This window comes from Oculina patagonica, chromosome 8, assembly GCF_052425735.1.
Source record: "Oculina patagonica isolate OP01 chromosome 8, crgOcupat, whole genome shotgun sequence".
Lineage (NCBI taxonomy): Eukaryota > Metazoa > Cnidaria > Anthozoa > Scleractinia > Oculinidae > Oculina > Oculina patagonica.
This window is the reverse complement of record NC_135765.1, coordinates 10,309,555-10,328,522: the sequence shown is the minus strand read 5'-3', so window position 1 is coordinate 10,328,522 and position 18,968 is coordinate 10,309,555. Positions and strand designations below refer to the sequence as shown.

Below are 18,968 nucleotides of genomic sequence, written 5' to 3'. Positions count from 1 at the left end.
TATAGTTTCCTTATTAATTTTAAAGGCAGGATTAAATGGTGAGGAAGGCTATTTATTTGCTGCCATAGCATAAAACACGTAATAAATAAAAGAACTGTACGCTTAGCAACGGATGCGCGTCGCTCACTCTTTCTCAAAAACGATGAAACCATTGGCTACTCAAACTGTATACAATTACTGGCCACAATAGTCAACAGCGTGTCCCTTGCTCTTAAGAAAAGGTAGATGTAATCATTTTGACAGACGAATGCAAAATTATAGATGGTCCAGAAAGATGATGGCCTGATTGCTTACAGGAGGAACCAAATCAGTTTACCGTTCAGTTCAATACCTTCACTGCCTTCAAACCAGTTAAATTGCGCCTGATACAAACAATTCAAGATGGACATCAACAGCACAATAGCTAGCACCCAAAGTAGGTTAGTGTTCCAGTGCCCGCAACTACCATTTTTCACCTGGGCTTTAAACAATATAACTTTTCCCTGGATTTTAGTTGTCATCATCGCCATTGCATCGCCCGTTACCATTTTCTTGAATTCATTAGTAATCATTGCTGTAAAGAAAAAGAAAGAACTGCAAAAACACTCAAACATTCTGTTTGTTAGTCTGGCCATCGCGGATCTTCTAGCAGGCGCTATAACAATGCCGTTATCTGCCGCAGTTGACATATTAATTCTCCGCCAGGTTTCGTTTGAGCATATTTGTACATTAGACTTACTGATAAACAAAAACATGATCATTTTTCTTTCGTCGTCTTCTTTACATCATTTGACTGTAATTGCCTGCGAGAGGTACGTGGCGATACACAAATGGATGGACTACAAAGTTATCGTAACAAAAGCCCTCCTCAAAAACCTCGCAATAGCCGTCTGGGTGTTAACCGTGTTTACAAAGCTTCCAGCCTTTGGAATGATAATAGCGGACGTGGACGGCCAGCTCGTCAAAATCTTGCGTATCGGTGAAAGAGTTGTGGTAGTGGGTTGTTTGGTGGCTATTGCGTATTTTTACGTGATGGGGTACTTTGGACTACGCAAACGTAAAATAAAGGAAATCAGCAATGTTACCATGGCTTTAAAAGCAAAACTCCAATCTAAAGTCGCCAAGACGACTGCGTTGCTTACTGCTGCCCTGGTATTCTCGTTTTTTCCAGCAATTGCTGTTGCTCTGTTGGCAAACATTTCCCCAGTGTTCGGAACAAATTCGGCCTTCCGATTGGCGAAGGCACTGATACAGTTAAACTCTCTAGTCACCCCTATCTTGTACTGTTATGGAGACCGCTGTTTTAGGAAAGATGTGCTGGAGCTATTAGGAATGGGAAAACCTCAAGCAATTCAGCCAGCAGTTGGTGCCACACGATTTGTCAGGAGAAAGGACCCATTTGGTTCGGTAGAGCTGCAAAACGATTAGAATCCACGCTTGATAACAAGATCAGCTTCCTGTGATCCAGCCATACGTTTAGATGATGTTCAACCGCTAGCTAAACCTCGTAAATATTATTGAGATCAGTGTCAAACTCCAAGCTTGATAAATGCAGTGGTTCCCTCGTTGGTCCACAGCTCCACCAGCCATCGTCTATCGTGACAACAAGAGCTACAGTCCATGCTGAAAGTGGTGCGCCACGAACAGCTAGGAAAACCAATCGTGTATTGCCGAATGATGCGATCTTGTCACAAGGCGCAACACTCCTCACCCGTATAGTACAGAGATCGAAATCCTGGGACTGTGGCGTCTCCGTTCAATTTGCCAAAAGTTGTCAAAACGTGCAAGAAAAGACTGTCCGAAGGCCCAAAACAGCGCCATCAAATATCGATGTCCTGGACGAATTCGAAGCAGCACCAACGACCGGATTTACGAAGCGGTTTTGAGAACTATAAAAAGACTCTCTTGGAACTATAAAATCGTGTGATTGAGGGGTCACAGTCAAACAAATTTAAACAAATACGACATTTTATTGGGTAGAGATTTCGTTAATCTACAGCTCGTTACTGGTTTGTAGTTTGACAGAACAGATAGCACACAAGTGTAATATTTTCGACAACATTTTTGTTTATTATACCAGGAATATACTCCAAAACAAATCGTAAAGAAACAAATCATTAATCGCTGTTTTTAAGCTTGCGTTGACAGGTGGATCTTGAATGTACTGTATGGTCTGCGCAAATTTTTGTTCGTTCGTTCGTTCGTTCGTTTGTTCGTTCGTTCGTTCGTTCGTTCGTTCGTTCGTTCGTTCGTTCGTTCGTTCGTTCGTTCGTTCGTTCGTTCATATTTATTCTTTCATTCTATCTATTTGCATATTTCTCCATGCTTTCCCTGTGAAATTCTCCCACCTACAAAAGTAGCCCTCTGAAGGTATTGTGTAACGAGAAACAGGAGAAAGCACGCGAGAGAAGCGCTTAAAACCTGGAACGTGAGATGAAGCAAAATAAAAGAAATTGCGACGGGAAAATCAAATCAAATCAATCAAATCTGCTTAACTTAATCAATTCGTGACTGTGGTAGCTACGAAGGGTTTATCCTTAATTAAAACATCAGCCAGCCGACACTGCAGTTTTCGTAGAAAATGATCGCTAATTTGTTGATATTTTTTCTTATTGTATCGTGTTTGTCACTGAGAGTTACCTCATTAATTTCATAGATCTGTGTCACGTAAGTTACAGAAATTTTAATGTGCAAAAACAGAGCTTGATTTACTTTCCTTTTGTGCAAGTATGTAGTGTAAACAGTCTGTTTTGAAGTCAGGTGACACTTGACAGAATAAAAAAAGTTAAAAATTATTTTTCTCAGGGCCTTTTATTTTTCGGTGAAGGAAACTTTATTTAAGAAAAACAACTTTATCAGTACATGTACAGAGTCATTACGTGTGAGAGGACGGATAGCTGATGACACTGAAGCACTGGTCGTATGAGTCAAAACCACAATTTGCATAGAAATAAATGCTTTTTTATGTCTGGATACACCTGATTGCAATATGGTTGTCACAGAAAAAAGGAAAAAGGAAAACTACTCAAATAGGAATTAATTAAGCACATGCAGGAAATTTGTTCGTACAAATGGTTTCAAAATGCCTCAAAATACGAATAAATCAATTTATCTTGTTACAGCATAAAAAAGTGGACTTAAAGTGTGCAGATAAAAACTTATGAGTTTTCTGTAAATGCTCCCAGTATAGTAATGAAATTAACAATGCTAATTAGTTCCTATTTACTTATTTCCTTTTTTTTTCTTTTCCTTATGATAACGTCGTTGAGTTTAAAATTTTAATGACGTCTTATAAGAATTGTCAATTTTTTGCCGTAATTAAATCCTTGACCATTTCTATTTCTTCCATAAAGGAAAACAAAAAAGAGAAAAATTTAAAAAAAGACAAAGACAAAAAAATTTGGTTAGGTCGGTACCTGTTACATCGTTACGCGTTTTACTAACAACCCATTTCTTGACTTTCTACTGATGAAGGGCTAAGCCCGAAACGTTTGGAACTTTTAACTATTTTAAAGGCACTTTCAACTCATTTAGTGAGAACTTTATTATACTTTTGTACTTTTACAAGTGCCACGCAGCACAAGGAAATTTATTATTGATTTTCAATTTTAACATAATCGATCAGGCCTCCTCAAAGTTAAAAACGTTTGCACGCAAGATCAAAAAACGCTTCACATCCGCTCGCTAAAACCAACACTTAACGCACAAGTTCATCACGTTAATTTTAAACATTCTGTTTAATTTACTCGTTATTGTTACTGTTCTAATTATTACTATTATTATTGTATTTTTCTTTACTTTTTATTGTTACTGCCATGTTAAAAACGCACTGAAGATGACAGATGTTGCGAAAAAACATGTTTGTCGTGTTCTATTTGAAATAATTATGATAATCGACTTTTTCACCGACCAATCAAATCAGAGAAACTCTATCTTTGTTTTGCAGCTACGCAATTGATATCATTTTCACTTTCATTTTACTACCAGTTTCATTTTCTTCTTCAGTCCTTCTTCGCAATTAGATCATGGCGGAAGCGAGAGAGGAATACGGGGGCTACAGCGGATTTGCGTTTGTAGACAAGCCATCTGATGCGCTGAATTGTCCCATTTGCCTATGTCCTATGAGGGACACCGTACAGACGGCGTGCGGACATCGCTTTTGTCGAAGCTGCTTGTGGCAGACTTTCAGGTGATGTGAACTAATGCGTGCGATTTCATTTATTGCCCGATTGTATGCGTATAAGTAGTTCGAATTCGGTCGATCATCCTTTCTTGACTATCTTACTCAGACCTCACAAAAACTGAACATCACTGGAAACGTTTATAGATTAACTGAAATTTATAAAACATGTTATAAATTTTCTTCCTAATTCTCAGTCAAGTTCTTCTATCCCGGGACCTGTAAATAAACGAACATCGCCCGTTTGTGCTCATAAAATCCTTTGCAAACCTGACTACAATTGCAAAGTTATTTCCACCACATTGACTAAGAATATTGCAGATGCCCACTATCTGAATTTAGACGTAGCGTGTCTTTGTTTAGACGCCAACATCTTATCGATTTAGAAATCACCTTCAAATTCATTTAAGATGAGCGACCTTCTCAATGAAAGAAATTAATTTAAGAAGCAATATTCGTAGATGTCAGGGTTCGTTCAAACTCTCTGTACGCCCTTACAATCAGATTATTTAAAGCATCCCATATTATTAACTTACAACGTCCGGATTCATTGAGTACTTTAGGGTATACCGTATAAATGTAAACCACGAAAGAAATACTCCGGCTTCTGAGACTGGACCATACATACAATGTAAACATTTTTGCATAAAGTGCTCAGGCTTTTATGCAGACTCAAAGAGGTCATTGTTTATAAAATACTCGATCGTAGTAGTCACGTCATAATTTGTTAGTGGTTTGACGTTGACTGTGTTTTGATGTTATTTTTCAAGACGTTTCGGCTATTGCTTAAGCCTTCATCAGTTAAATAATCAAAGCTGTTACACGCGATTTTAATTCTTTAAAAATAACATGTAAAGATTGAAAGAAAGGAACGTGGCGCCAAACTCATGCGCGTGACAAGGATTTGTAAACCTCTTAGTCCGGCAATATGGTGCATAAATTTCGGTGAATTGTGCGATTTTTGTTAAAAGCACCAAATTTGGCACAGTGATAGTATTTGATGAGCTGATCAATTTCAGATATAGGCCCATCCGGAATTCTTTCAGGGGGGGGGCATTTTTTGGACCCAGGGGGTGAGGGTGGGTGGCATTTAAGCTTTATGGCAAAATTTACTGCATCCTTTGAGTAAAAGACACCAAATTTGGCACAGTGATAGTATTCGATGAGCTGATCAATTTCAGATAAAGGCCCATCCGCAATTCTGTCAGGGGGACATCTTTTGGACCCAGGGGGTAGGGGTGGGTGGCGTTTAAGCTTTATGGCAAAATTTACTGCATCCTTTAAGTAACAACGACCAAATTTGGCACAGTGATAGTACTTGATGAGCTGATCAATTTCAGATATAGGCCCATTCGCAATTCTGTCAGGGGGGTCACCTTTTGGATCCAGGGGGTGGGGGTACCGGGTGGCAACATTTGGGCTTTATGGCAAAATTTACTGCATCCTTTGAGTAACAACCACCAAATTTGGCACAGTGATAGTATTTGATGAGCTGATCAATTTCAGATATAGGCCCATCCGCAATTCTGTCAGGGGGGGGGCACCTTTTGGGTCCAGGGGTGGGAGTACCGGGTGGGACCAAATTTGGTACAGTGATAGCATTCGATGAGCTGATCGATTTCAGTTATAGACCTGTATGAAATTCTGGCAGGGGGCACCTTTTTAACCCTGGGGTTGGGGCGGGCAACATGTAAGCTTTATGGTGAAATAACTAAACCATTTTGGTTAAAGCACTAAATTTGGCAGAATTATAGTTATTAACGGGCTGATTGATTTCATCTTTGGATCTATTTGGGTTTCTTTCAGGGTTGCCTTTTTTACCCACGCGGATGGGGTGGTCTCGTTTTGAGCTTTGTGCTCAAAGCACTATTTTTGGCTCGTTTATAGTATTAAATGTGATCACCAATTTCAGTATCAATGGGCTCATCTGAAATAGTTTATGGGAAACTCAGAGAGCATACAGGGGTAGGTATGTTGTCAACTAATGGTAAATTGATTGTGCATTTAAATTTTGGTTACGAGCACCACATTGATAAGATTAGCCTTGCTCATGAGCCATTCCGGGTTTTTTCCAGCCAGGGTGAACTATTTGATCCCTGAAGAAGGATGAATATTTTTGAGCAAATTGGTGAAATGATTGGGCACGTTATGCTAAAAGAATCAAATAGGAATCCAAGAGCTTGACTATTTCAGCAATGTAAAAGGGGTATTTAACGTTTCTTCAACGGGTATTCAACGTTTCTTCAAAAACTGAAATGGAGGAATTAATGTAAAACACAAGCTAACACAACGACACCCATATTCACTGTTTCCGCCATCAGCTCTCGCCATCTTGTTAGACTGCTTTCAAAAAATCTCACCCCACTTGCTTTGTAGTCTCACATCAGGTTCAACCCTTCGGGGAATTCTTACCCTGTTTCTGATCCCAGGTGCGGAGACCGTCTGCATCCAAACGAAAGAGAAACTCACACGGGCTATGCAAGGTTATCATATGTTATTAAAGGAAACCTTCGAGAGTTCTTCTTTCTGCACAGAACCGCAAGAGGCAAAACAAGTGCAGCGTGCTTAGCCAATTTCTTACATATGTGGATGTTAACATCCACATATGTACGAAACTTCTTGTGTTGTCATGAAAAGACAGACACCAGTCTTCTTCTGTATGCACCGGACTGTGATCATGACAACCAAAACTTCAACAAGTTCGTGATTAGAACAATGGACTCAAATATCTCTGATTAATATACTTCAGATCAGTGGATGGCATTGCCTTCAGAGTAAGAAACCAGTTCTTTGCTATATATTATTGCACAAAACTCTTACAACTCTTGGGAAGAAAACGTCACGAGTCTTCCCTGAATTATCCAGCTGTAAACCTCAGCATCCAAAAGAAGCGCAAAGGCACTACCTGCGCAGCATAACGACATTTCCGCTAATATCGTCGTTATTACTCACACATGTGCTGATACAAACGGTCATATTTTTTGAAATACTGAAAACTTACATGGGATTTTGCATATTTTAGCCGATAAAGGACTACACTTTTCGGCTGTGTAGAGTGGAGTTATCGGCTAGGTCCCGAAATTGAAATCATTCGCTTCAAAATCAAGGTCATTTTTCAACCTTTATTCGATGCCGATCAGAAATGGTCATTATATCCTTGATTTCGCATTTGAAGAGAAATTGAAGACTTACTACTTTCTTAGAAAACTAGAAATGTTTATAAACATATTAATATAAAAAATGTCAACTGTTCGATGCGAACGAAATATTTGACAGTGACCCGAAAAATGCCTATTTTTCTAATTTTCCAGATGTTGCGGCGGGCCCGAAGGGGCAAAATATTTATTGGCTCCTAACGTGGCCAGAAAATCATTTTCAATCAAACCAAATCTGTTTTATTTCTAGCCTCGGTAAAGTCTTTCAGTACTAGTTGCCAGAGTTTAAGGTAAAATTATTTTTTTGACCCGAATTTGAGTGGGTGGTTTTCAGGAAAGACAGCTTCTTAAATCTTTTTTCAGACCAAAACATACGTAACCCTGAAAGCATACCAGAAATGCCCATTGCTGAAATTGAACAATCAAGCTCAACAAATACTATAGTTGCGTCAAATTTGTCAACTCAAAGGGCGCAACAATTCCACCATAAAGCTCAAAAGGATACCATTGATCCCCATAGGCCGAAAAAATACCCCGAAAAAGCATTTTGGATTGGCCCATAGGTATAATGATCATCTCAACTAATTCTATAATCGTGGCAAAAATGGTGCGAACTCAAATGGCCCGACAGTGTAAAAACTCAAACGGAAACCACCACCTCCCCCTTGGTTCAAAAAGGACAACTCTGCAAGAATTCTGGATATAGGAAACTCAGAACTGAAATTGATCAACTCATCTTGCACTATAATAGTGTCATTTTTTAACCAAAAGGGTTCAGTAATTCTACCATAAAGTGCAAATGCTACCAAATACCTCTCCCTGGGTCAAAAAGTGTCTCCCTCTGGAAAAATGTCGAATGAGCCCTCAGCTGAAATCGATCAGCTTATCGAGTGCTATCACTGTGCGAAATTTGGTACTTCATACTAAAAGAATGCAGTAAATTTTGCCATAAAGCTCCAATGCTACCCCCACCCCCTGGGTCCAAAAGGTGCCCCCCTGTCAGAATTCTGGATGGGACTATATCTGAAATCGATCAGCTTATCAAATTCTATCACTGTGCAAAATTTGGTGCTTCTTACTCAAAGGCTGCAGTAAATTTGCCATAAAGCCCAAATGTTGCCCACCCCACCCCCTGAGTCCAAAAGATGTCCCCCCTGACAGAATTGTGGATGAGCCTTTATCTGAAATGGATCAGCTCATCAAATACTATCACTGTGCCAAATTTGGTGCTTCTTACTCAAAGGATGCAGTAAGTTTTGCCATAAAGCCCAAATGTCGCCCACTCCCACCCCCCCGGGTCCAAAAGATGTCCCCCCTGACAGAATTGCGGATGGGCCGATATCCGAAATCGATCAGCTCATCAAATACTATCACTGTGCCAAATTTAGTGCTTCTTACTCGAAGGATACAGTAGATTTTGCCATAAAGCTCAAATGCCACCCACCCCCACCCCCTGGGTCCAAAAGATGTCCCCCCTGACAGAATTGCGAATGGGCCTATATCTGAAATTGATCAGCTCGTCGAATACTATCACTGTGCCAAATTTAGTGCTTTTAACAAAAATCGCACAATCATTTCACCTTATTGCCGGACTATCTGGGATGATACCGTGGTCGTTCCTAGAGTGCGGATCCTTAATGGACAACCAGGCTTCCAAAAAGAGTCGCTTTTGACAATCTGGCTCATATGTCCAACTACATTGACAGCATTAAAATCCATGTGATTATTTTCATGGACATGACAGGAGATCTTAGAGTCATGGTCGCAATCCGGGTCTGACTACAATTACACTATTTTAAGCCACGTCATGTTTAGTTCATTTCGCATCCCAGCCCGAATTGTAGAGGGGGTGGCTGGATTATTGGCAAAATATAAATAGCAAGCTAACTACAATCACCACTTGTTGGTGAACTTTTTACTGAGAACTAAAGAAGCGTTCTATACTAAGGGATAAAAGCGACACGGCCCTAAGTCATGGTGACACAGGAATTTCCAAACAGCTACAAACGGCATGATTACGGCACTGAAACGCGATAGAGAAACAAAAAATGTTAAATAAAAGTGACAGCTAGTGACATGAATGAAGGTTGTCAATTTATAAATAGATAGCTAAAATTTGGATAGTAAATACAGACAACTCCCGCCTTGCGGACACCTCGCTATTACAGACACCCCGTTATTACGGACAGGTTAAAGTCCCGGCGAATAAAAATTACTGACAATAACTCCCGCTACTACGGGCTTTGTCTATTGCGGACACTAAATCGTGGTCCCGAAGGTGTCCATTATAGTGGGAGTTGACTGTATACGGTAAATGCTAAATACCACATAAAAGTGACTCAGAAAGAAATATTTCATTTGGGGAGGCTCATATTGTATTTTCAACCATGTTCCATGTTTTTTCTCACAAACAAAGATCAAGGAGTAATATAATAAGTTGGCTGACAACTAGCTAACACTTGAACAGTGTGTATATCTCGTGCTCTGCTTCGACAGCTTGCATTAAAGTACAACAATAGTATCAACAAGTTCAAAGATATCTTTTCTTAAGTAGAGATTGATGATAATTAAAATATCTCATTTTTCCTTTAGACAAAACAACACGCGACTTTGTCCTCAATGTCGAACTTCTATTCGTGGAAATAATCAGGTAAGAAAATCAATTAAGAGACTCTAACTGCGTAATAACTTTTTTCATATGTAAGTGTGCTGGCATTGGACAGAAGAGAAGGAACTTGGGTGAAAGGGGGTCAGGAGCAAGCATAAAAAAAGCGGGCCGGGGGGGGGTGCGAGGGCCAGGAACAAAAGGACCACAGTCTCACCAGCCAATTGCAGTCCACAACAATGACAGTGTCCAAAATTGTTGCATGAGAGGTAATGCAAAATGAGGAAATGAGATATTTAATATTACTAAACAGTTTTTTCTTAAAATGTCCCTTAAATAGCCAAAAAATTCCCAGGGCTCTTAAGAGGCAAATTAAGAGGCAACAGAGTATCACATAGTGAATAGAGCAGTTTTCAATTGTGTGTCGTAAAACCAAAACCAAAGTAATTACTCTGCCCAATCACAAAGGACACAGACAATCCAGTCAACCAAACAAAACTGATTAAAACAAATACATGTGACGTGCGCGAGCGAGTCGGTTTTACTCCTGATTGGCTGAGAAAGTGGAGCGAGATTTTTAAGCCATTCACTAAGCGTAGTAATGGAAAACCAAAGCAAACGCAATTTACTTTCGACACTCAAGTGAAAACCGCTCTATCTAATACCTTATTCTTTCTATAATTACCGTGCGCACACTTAATTTCGCGACAAAATAATTAGAGCAACAGAGTATTGAATTTCGCGATTTTGTCAGCGTTTTATGAACCAGTTTTCAAAGACCAAGGGGATACGGGAAATATACAATGGTCTGGCTCAGAAGCCTGCAAACGGGCACTTCGGTGGCTGTGCCAACGAGATTTTGGCCGATTTATTGCTGATTTTCACTGTCACGCTAGTAACGCTACTGTCACGCGCTGCTAAAAAAATAAATCCAAAACTATTGAGTCAAAAAAATCAAAAACATTAAAGCTTGTAGAAAATAACTAGATAGTTAATATGTCTAAGTCTCAGGTCTGTACGGTATTCCGTACTTGAGTTATCCGTCAAAATGTTTTACACAAATTTAGAGAGCACGGTATGGAAACACCATGTTGGAGTCCGTGTGAAGGGCTTCAAGATGGCGCCGGAAATCAATAAAAAACATCTGGCATTAACTTCTGCTATAAAAAGCAGTCAGTTCACCTTCACGAAAACGTAAAAAATTGCGTTAAGCTATAAACCTCCATTAAGATATATATCAAGGACGTCCAATAGCCAGTAAAGGATAAAAAGACAGGGGTCTCGCAATTCTGGATTTAAGAATTTTGATGACGTCATGTGAAAACCAAGAATTAGGTGAAAAAAACTCAAGTGTTATCAGATGAAGGGTTTTGGTCGAAAAACAAAACGGAAAGATATTTTCAAGGGTAGATAATTGCAGTTCCAAATATTTTTAAAAAAATTATTGTTTTGATATATAATATATAGTATTAATTTTCGCGTGTTTAAATTTTGCGCTTTTTTTTCGCGAGTATTAGATTTCGCAATTTTTTTCTGAAAACGCGAAAATCGCGAAAATGAGTACCCGCGAGGATAAATAAGTATACGGTATACTACATCCAAAATTAAATGAGAAAATCTGAAGTGGTAATGTAAAACAAGCTACCGGTACTTAAAACCGAGCCGAAACAAATGAGCTTACTGACTTTGCAACTCATCTACTTGTACAAACTGATGTAAGAGCTACATTTGCAATAATTCTGTTGCAGCTTTTTTTTGATTCGGCCTGGCAGAGGGATATAGACTCACTTCGTGTGAAATGTAAGAGTCGGAAAAGAGGATGTGCCTGGATTGGAGCTGTTGGTCATTACAAGGTACATTTTATGTTAGTTTGGTTGATTAAAGAACATCTTGCCACCTAACTCTTCCCAGCCCCATTCTTTACTATCTCCAGCCATTTTAGTTTGATGGCATGACATGCACTGTCATATACCCAGCAGTCTTAATATATAGTTCTACTTCAAGGCCAGTATTGTTTAGAGAATTTGACACATTATTTCTGATACTTTGAATAATTTATGTTTTAATTACCTTATTCTTACTAATTTTCACGCGTGCTTTAAAATTTCGCGAAAATTCGGGAGCCGAATTTCGCGAGTAATAATTTTCGCGATTGCAAGAAAAATTAGAACAAAAGTGTATCAAATTTCGCGATTTTGTCAGTTTTTTATTGATCAGTCGCTTAAGGCTAAAGAATTACTGGGAAATACAAATGTCTGGCTCAATGTAACTACAAGGAACCTGCAAACGGAAACGTTGAGTAACTGTACCAAAGACGATTTGGCCAGTTTACAAGCTGAAGAAAACAGTTATCAAAGGAAGGGTGCTAGTCGAAAACAAGACGGAAAAACTTTCAAGGGAAGAAAGTTGAAGTTCCAAACATCAGTTAATTTTTTTTAAATTTTTTATTTAAGATATATATGATTTTAATTTTCGTGTGTATAAATTTCGCGCAATGTTTTTTTCGCGCGTATTAAATTTCGCGATTGTTTTGAAATCGCGAAAATTCTTGGTTCTCACGTGACGTCATCAAAATTCTAAAACCCACAATCGCAAGACCCCTGAGTTTTTATCCTTCACTGGCTATTAGGCGTCCTCAATAAAAATTTTATTGAAGGTTTTCGGAGTTTCACGCCACACGAGATCAAAGATGGCCGCAAGAAGGCTGTCACGTTTTCTTTAAAAAATCCCTCATCTTGCGATTTTTTATAATCTGGACAGTTGAGGTTTTGCGAGAAGTGTTTATGTGAATGCTTACTTGTTCATGAGGGTGATCGTTCCGCTTTTTGTAGCAGAATTAAATGTCAGATGTTTTCATTGATTTCCGGCAGCCATGTTGGAGTCCAAGTAGTTAGACTCCAACATGGCGTTTCCATACTGAGCTCTCTAAATTTGCGCAAAACATTTTGACGGATAACTCGAGTACGGAATAACGTACAGACCTGAGACTTGGGCAACTAGTTTATATAGTAGTTTTCTACAACCTGTAATAGTCTTGATTTTTTTGACTTTATTTTTTCGCGGCTTGACAGTGGCGTGACAGTGAAAACCACCATTGGTACTCTCGAAAATTAGTAAGAATAAGGTAAAGAGAGTTTGCATGACACTTTTATTTATTACAAAAACAACACTTGTTACTTCAATGTTTTTAGGAAATGTATTGAGAAATGTTCGATGCCTTTTTTTCCCAGGAACATAAAAACGTTTGCAACTACAGGGTAGTAACTTGTAATGATTGTGGTAGCAAAATGCTGGAAAGGCACTTTAACACACATCAAACAACAGAGTGTCCCTTTAGGACTGTACTATGTGAACACTGTGAAGAGGATTTTATTGCCCATTTTTTAGAGGTAAGAACAGTGAGAGTACTAGTGCATAAGTGATTCACGTTTCTTGAAAATTTTATCGAATGGGCGTGGAATCAACAATTCATCAACGAGTCTTTTTCTATTAAAATTGGTTGATTTATAGGGCATGAGTGTCCCTTTGTTTTTGTATATACCCCAAGAAAACCCAACATACAATGACATTTTAGCGCTGACTAGTGGTCCACATGGGAATTTGATGTGACATTTTGTCGGGGGTTGCCTGGGGAGGGGGGCATGATCGTACTTGGAATTAACGGATACAGATGCTGTTGGTGATCTTTTCCGGCAATTTGGTGGGTTTTTTTTACATTTATATGAGCTGCTTTGTCTCTACGTCTTCTGAATTCTATTTGGAAAGAAGAATTTTGATAATGAAGATTAAGTATTCAACATGACACGAGCATGGGACAAAGAAAAATTCTGAGTCCCCGACGGGAATCGAACCCATGGCCTCCAAGATACCGGTTGGGCGCTCTAACCAACTGAGCTACGAGAGAATCGTTGTGAGCTGGCCCAACCGGTATCTGGGAGGCCATGGGTTCGATTCCCGTCGGGGACTCAGAATTTTTCTTTGTCCCATGCTCGTGTCATGTTGAATACTTCATCTTCATTATTTATTACCGAGTTTAAAATTTACTATCTGTATTATTTACTACAAAGAATATTGATTTTTGTGGGCCGAAATGTGCTGGATGAGAAATTAAATGCTGGCCCGGTGAGCATGATAGCTTGGAAATTCTAGCCAGGATCCCTGCATCACGATACTTGAAACTTGGCTAACCGGCTGGTTTGTTATGTAATGTAATTCATTGTTTTTAGTGAATGTATAGAAAAATGTTTGGTGCCATTATTCCCCAGGAACATACAGCAACCTGTCCCTTTAGGATTGTGCACTGTGAACACTGTGGAGAGGATTTTATTGCCCATTTTATAGAGGTAAGTACTCAGCTAGTTTGCTAACAGATTCAGTTTTGATTTTAGTGCTCCGATCACTATAAATGAATGTAAAGTCAATGTAAAAGAACGTTTATAACTGTAAGTATGGCCATCCCAACAAAATGTTTCGCTTCCCATCGCGATCGCCCGACCGACCCATTTTTTTCGAAAAATAAAAAAAAAATCCAGATGCACTAGACAAGGAAGCAAGTACTTCAGTTTACAAGCACACGATATTGTTTTATTAACAACAATATACCTTAATAACGAACGAAAAGACCACGTTTTCGAGTTGACTTTGAAATCAGGCCTTCTTACTTTGCAGCCCGCCTTCTCTGGAACCCAGAACCCTTCAAGTTTTCATTCTTTTTTTTTATTTGCCCGACCGACCGACCCACCATCACAAGAGACGGGGCGATGGGAAAATAAAACATTTTATTGGGATGGCATATACAATCGGGAAAAAGTGAGAATCTCTTGTAAGTTGAGAATTCGTAGTCATCATCAACTGGCACAAACATAATTAACTTTGAGTTCTTCCTAAAATACATTGTACTGTTGGGCATGTTCTTAATTAAATTTTTCCAAACCTACTGCTGACACCCCGCCCTCTATATCATTGGATAAAGGAAGTAAAGGAGTCATGAATTTGTTCTCTAAACACTAAAAAATATTTATTATACAAACATCAGTGAAATACCAGGAAATCTTTCGCGCTAAAAAATCACATCTTCACATGTGAAAATAACATGTTATCTTCACATGTGAAGATATCGATTTCGAAACATTTTCTGACAATGTTTGTCCTGTTTCAATGCTGAATGTACCAAAGTAAATAGATATTAAGTCGAAACATCTTCAGATCTTCCTCGGCAATCTTCGTATCTCTTCGGAAAATTTTGAAACAGTTAGGAAAATGTTCGAAAACATTTTTATTATATAGAATGCAGTGCTTTAGCGAGTGGTAGGAAATCGAGAAAAATGGTATCCACACATGTGTGGATATCAATGGTATCCACACATGTGTGGATATCATTTTTGACCAATCATCTCGCAGTTTGCCATGTTTCATAGCTCAATGAGCCAAAGTTTATTGATATTAAGTCGAAGCATCTTCGGATCTTCCTCGGCAATCTTCGGTTAGCTTCGGAAATCTTCGGAAATTTTCGGAAAATGTTCGGAAACATTCGTACGATCTTCAGACAACATTTTGAAAATCTTCGGAAATCTTCGGAAAATCCTCGGAAATCTTCGAAAAATCGCCAAAAACATCGTTATTAGTTGGTCTATATAATAAACAGAATATTACATGGTTGCTTGGAGATATGAAATTTATCTTCTCGTGTTCAAATCGATATCCCACTCGTTCGCTGCGCTCACTCGTGAGATATTGATTTGAACACTCGAATATAAATTTCATATCTCCGCGCAACCATGTAATATCCTCTATGTACCACCTTCAGACAACATTCTGCAAATCTTCGGAAATCTTCGGAAAATGGTCGGAAATCTTCGGAAAATCGTCAAAAACATCGTAATTAGTGGGTTTATATAATAAACAGAATATTGCATGGTTGGTTGCATGCTTGGAAAATGAAATTTATCTTCTCGTGTTCAATTTGAAAACTCGAAGATAAATTTCATATCTCCGCGTAACCATGTAACATCCTTTATATATCCTTTTCATCAACAGATGCACCAGTGTGAGCAACGCAGAAATTTTCGTGAGGTACACAAAATAATCATTTGATAATTACAATTGGGTTAGACCAGGTAATTAAATGGTGAAATCTAAACGTGCTGAGATAGCTCTGAAACCGCTTCGTGGATTTTTTTTAACTTTGCAAAAGTTGTATTAACATGCTGATCAATCTTCAATAATAAAAAATGGGGGTCACCGAGCTCGTTTTTGAGTTATAAACACTTAAAGCCAAAATTAAGGGTATTTTAAACAGATTATACTGTTGCTGTAGTATCCAGTGACGTCGTGAAAATAACCACAACATATTGATCAATCACTGGGCATTAATTTCATACCATTATTGTAGCATCAACTGATAAAGATTTGTAGTACTGACCCGTCAAGGTATAAAAGCTGGAAAGTGCTGGAAACCGTTACCAGCCACCTTAAAACGGCAGGGACGAGACCAATACCAGGTGTGAGAGAGTTGACTGTACTTCTTTATTTAGTGCATAATTTTTCCATTTAATTCATGTTTTTTTGTCTTATTTTTAGGATGAATGCGTAGAGGGAGAAAAAAAAAGATTCATACGTTATCAAATAGATTTTCTAAGAAAGATCAATACAATGAATACCAAAACAGCAATGGCTGTGGCGAGCCTCCATACTGCTGCCAATTATCTGGATGAAACATGGAAGGAGTACAACCAAATGCGTTCTGTCCTATTGTTGGGGAAATGTGTCACTTTAACAGGAGGTTTTGCAGCCATTGCAGCGGGGCGCCTTGCGATTGGATATTTATGGCTCATAGCACTGGGATGGCCTTTGGGATGAATAGAGATTCTTGATCTACGTTTACTTGCACAATCCCTTCCAGAAAAATGGTCTCCTGAACTCGACGAAGCAGAAAAGCACTTTATGGTAGCAGAAAGTGCAGTTAAAGAAATCAAAGATACCATTCAGTTTTGGAAAGAAAGCCCAACGTTATCCAAGAAGATTTTCAAGATCCATGAAGATATGCTTCAAAAGGCTGAAAATGTACCCATCACACCAAAACAAGCAGGTTTAAATGCTGCTTGGCGGGCAACAGCTGCTGTATTTGGTCAGACTGTGCGCTACTCCATCCAAGATATAGTTAGAAACTGGGGAAGTAACGCAGCAACGATTTTGAGGCAAAAGGCAGAGGAACTAAATGAATTGAAAAAACTTTAGTAAGGAGTACAAATACATCTGTCCAGTCTGCTTATGGACAATCAATAATTATTTTTATAATTACATTACAGTGTATTGATAATAATGAAAGATAATAATTATTATCATACCTTTACTCTGGCTTTGCATGAGCTTAAAGCAAATTCTTTTTAAACATAAACCCTAGTGCACATGCTTTCAGTTAAATGTTTACAGTTTTTGCTTTTATATTGACGGAGAGTTACAGTTTGTTACCACTCACACGATGCATAATTGTTTCGTTTTATCAGAAGCTGAATTCTGTCATAATGGATGGGAAAGTGTGCAGAAATAAGCTTGAAGACCTGAGTTGATACCACAATTTCCATAGAGATATTAAAATGTTGTTTTAATATCATGATTATGTGAAAAAGAATCGCTTTGCAGGATTAAAGGTTTAGATTTTAGAATTTTGATGACGCCAGGGGTCTGGGTTTAAGCCCCTCGACTTTTACTCCAGCCCGGGGGGGGGGGGGGGAAGGGCACCCTGTATACATTTGGATGGGGGTGTGCTGCTGGAAATTTAAAGCCCTTACCCTTTACCAGACCATATTCGGCTGATTTTTGCAACCCTATACTAGACTAGATACCGAAAATCCCTACCCTATCCCAGACTTGCATTTTTAGAACTGTTTTTTTTAAAATACTATCAGTTTTTTAATGGCAACATCTGTCAACAACGATGCCGCGATGATTTGATTTACATTTAAGAAAAACTCTTTTCTTCTGAGTTTCTATTCCTATTCTGGACTTAATTCGTCATACCACCGATCAGTTTCCCGGCAAATGCTACCCTTTTCTAGATCAAATTCCAATTTCTATACCTTATCCCAGACTAAACTGCTTGAAAACCATACCTTCACAGCGGCACATACCTATATAGCTCATTTATGGGGTGCCCCCCCCCCCCCCGGTACTCCGGTCAGTTGGATAATCAAGTAAATTATGGTAAATTATCTGATGTCCTGACAAAAATAATGCTATGCTCCAAAATCAAGCACCAAACCAAAACACGTATTAAAAATGAGTTCAGGATGCTTTAAAAAAATGTGTCCTATAAAAAAAAAATGTTCAGGGTGCATGTCGAAAATGCATAAAACTGCAATTTAAGTAAAGGCATTAGTTATTAACGCGACGCTGTTGTTCACTCTATTGTTATTTAGAGAAATGGAGTTAGTGAGCATTTTAAAAGGTAGTATACAGTTATAACCAGTACATGTATATTGTAGCACATGAATTTACAGTAAAGACATCACATCAAGCTGCTGACAATTTAGTCATTGATCAATTTATTGTACATGATTATCATTATACATACCTAACTACAAATCTGAGTAAAAACATTGTACTTCTTAAAACCACTGTACAGTAAAACACTGTTAACCTTTTAGGAAGCTTAATTCTTTTTTAGACCTTATAAGTGGTTGCTTAATAGAGAAAGGCGATCTCTAGAGACTGAATTATTACAAATCAAATACTCAGTTAAGGTACATGTACAGAAAAATAAAGTGGACATTTTAACGTTTTAGTGCTGATTGGTAAAACTTTTTCACAAAATAGCAACAATAATAAGTAAATGTGGTGGGCCAACACCTTTAAAAGTGAATAGTTGCTAACTGCTTCCTTGTTCATCTAGTGTCATTATTTACCATCAGGGGTTTATTAGAGAGGAAGCCTTACATGTAAACGAAAAGGAAGTAAATAGAGCTTTTACTTTTATAGACTAGGAAGTGATCAACCAGTGACCCCAGACCAAGGTTTGTCATTGCCATTGCCATTTGCCACTTGCAGCTGG

The 18,968-nt window shown here is 38.5% G+C and overlaps 2 protein-coding genes across 4 annotated transcripts; both read left to right on the top strand.

Annotated features, from left to right (window-relative positions):
• Window positions 1–381: 381 nt before the first annotated feature.
• Window positions 382–1,407, top strand: LOC144664145 (uncharacterized). The gene has a single exon (XM_078525264.1). It carries the CDS (start codon window positions 382–384, stop codon window positions 1,405–1,407), a length of 1,026 nt encoding a protein of 341 aa, XP_078381390.1.
• A 2,530-nt stretch (window positions 1,408–3,937) lies between these two features.
• On the top strand, window positions 3,938–18,951 carry LOC144662619 (TNF receptor-associated factor 4-like). 3 transcript variants are annotated; one of them, XR_013572479.1, is made up of 8 exons: window positions 3,938–4,168; window positions 9,907–9,964; window positions 11,668–11,772; window positions 13,150–13,308; window positions 14,185–14,262; window positions 15,956–15,991; window positions 16,499–17,342; window positions 17,376–18,951. XR_013572479.1 is itself a non-coding variant. In XM_078523473.1 (8 exons), exons 1-7 carry the CDS (start codon window positions 4,005–4,007, stop codon window positions 15,967–15,969), a joined length of 732 nt encoding a protein of 243 aa, XP_078379599.1. In that variant the 5' UTR covers window positions 3,938–4,004; the 3' UTR covers window positions 15,970–15,991; window positions 16,499–16,608. The 3 variants fall into 3 exon arrangements, 2 of the variants coding, with proteins under 2 accessions (XP_078379599.1, XP_078379598.1); XM_078523473.1 differs by lacking the exon at window positions 17,376–18,951 and adding an exon at window positions 14,588–14,741 and having other exon boundaries at window positions 16,499–16,608; XM_078523472.1 differs by having other exon boundaries at window positions 16,499–18,951.
• The last annotated feature ends 17 nt before the right edge of the window (window positions 18,952–18,968 follow it).

Excerpts from the sequence above, each read along its gene's own strand:
- LOC144664145 (XM_078525264.1), top strand. The coding sequence starts at position 382 with ATGGACATCAACAGCACAATAGCTAGCACCCAAAGTAGGTTAGTGTTC.
- LOC144662619 (XM_078523472.1), top strand. The coding sequence starts at position 4,005 with ATGGCGGAAGCGAGAGAGGAATACGGGGGCTACAGCGGATTTGCGTTT. Across the intron at positions 9,965-11,667 it reads CTATTCGTGGAAATAATCAG|CTTTTTTTTGATTCGGCCTG; the intron begins GTAAGAAAATCA and ends ATTCTGTTGCAG. Across the intron at positions 15,992-16,498 it reads AACGCAGAAATTTTCGTGAG|GATGAATGCGTAGAGGGAGA; the intron begins GTACACAAAATA and ends TCTTATTTTTAG.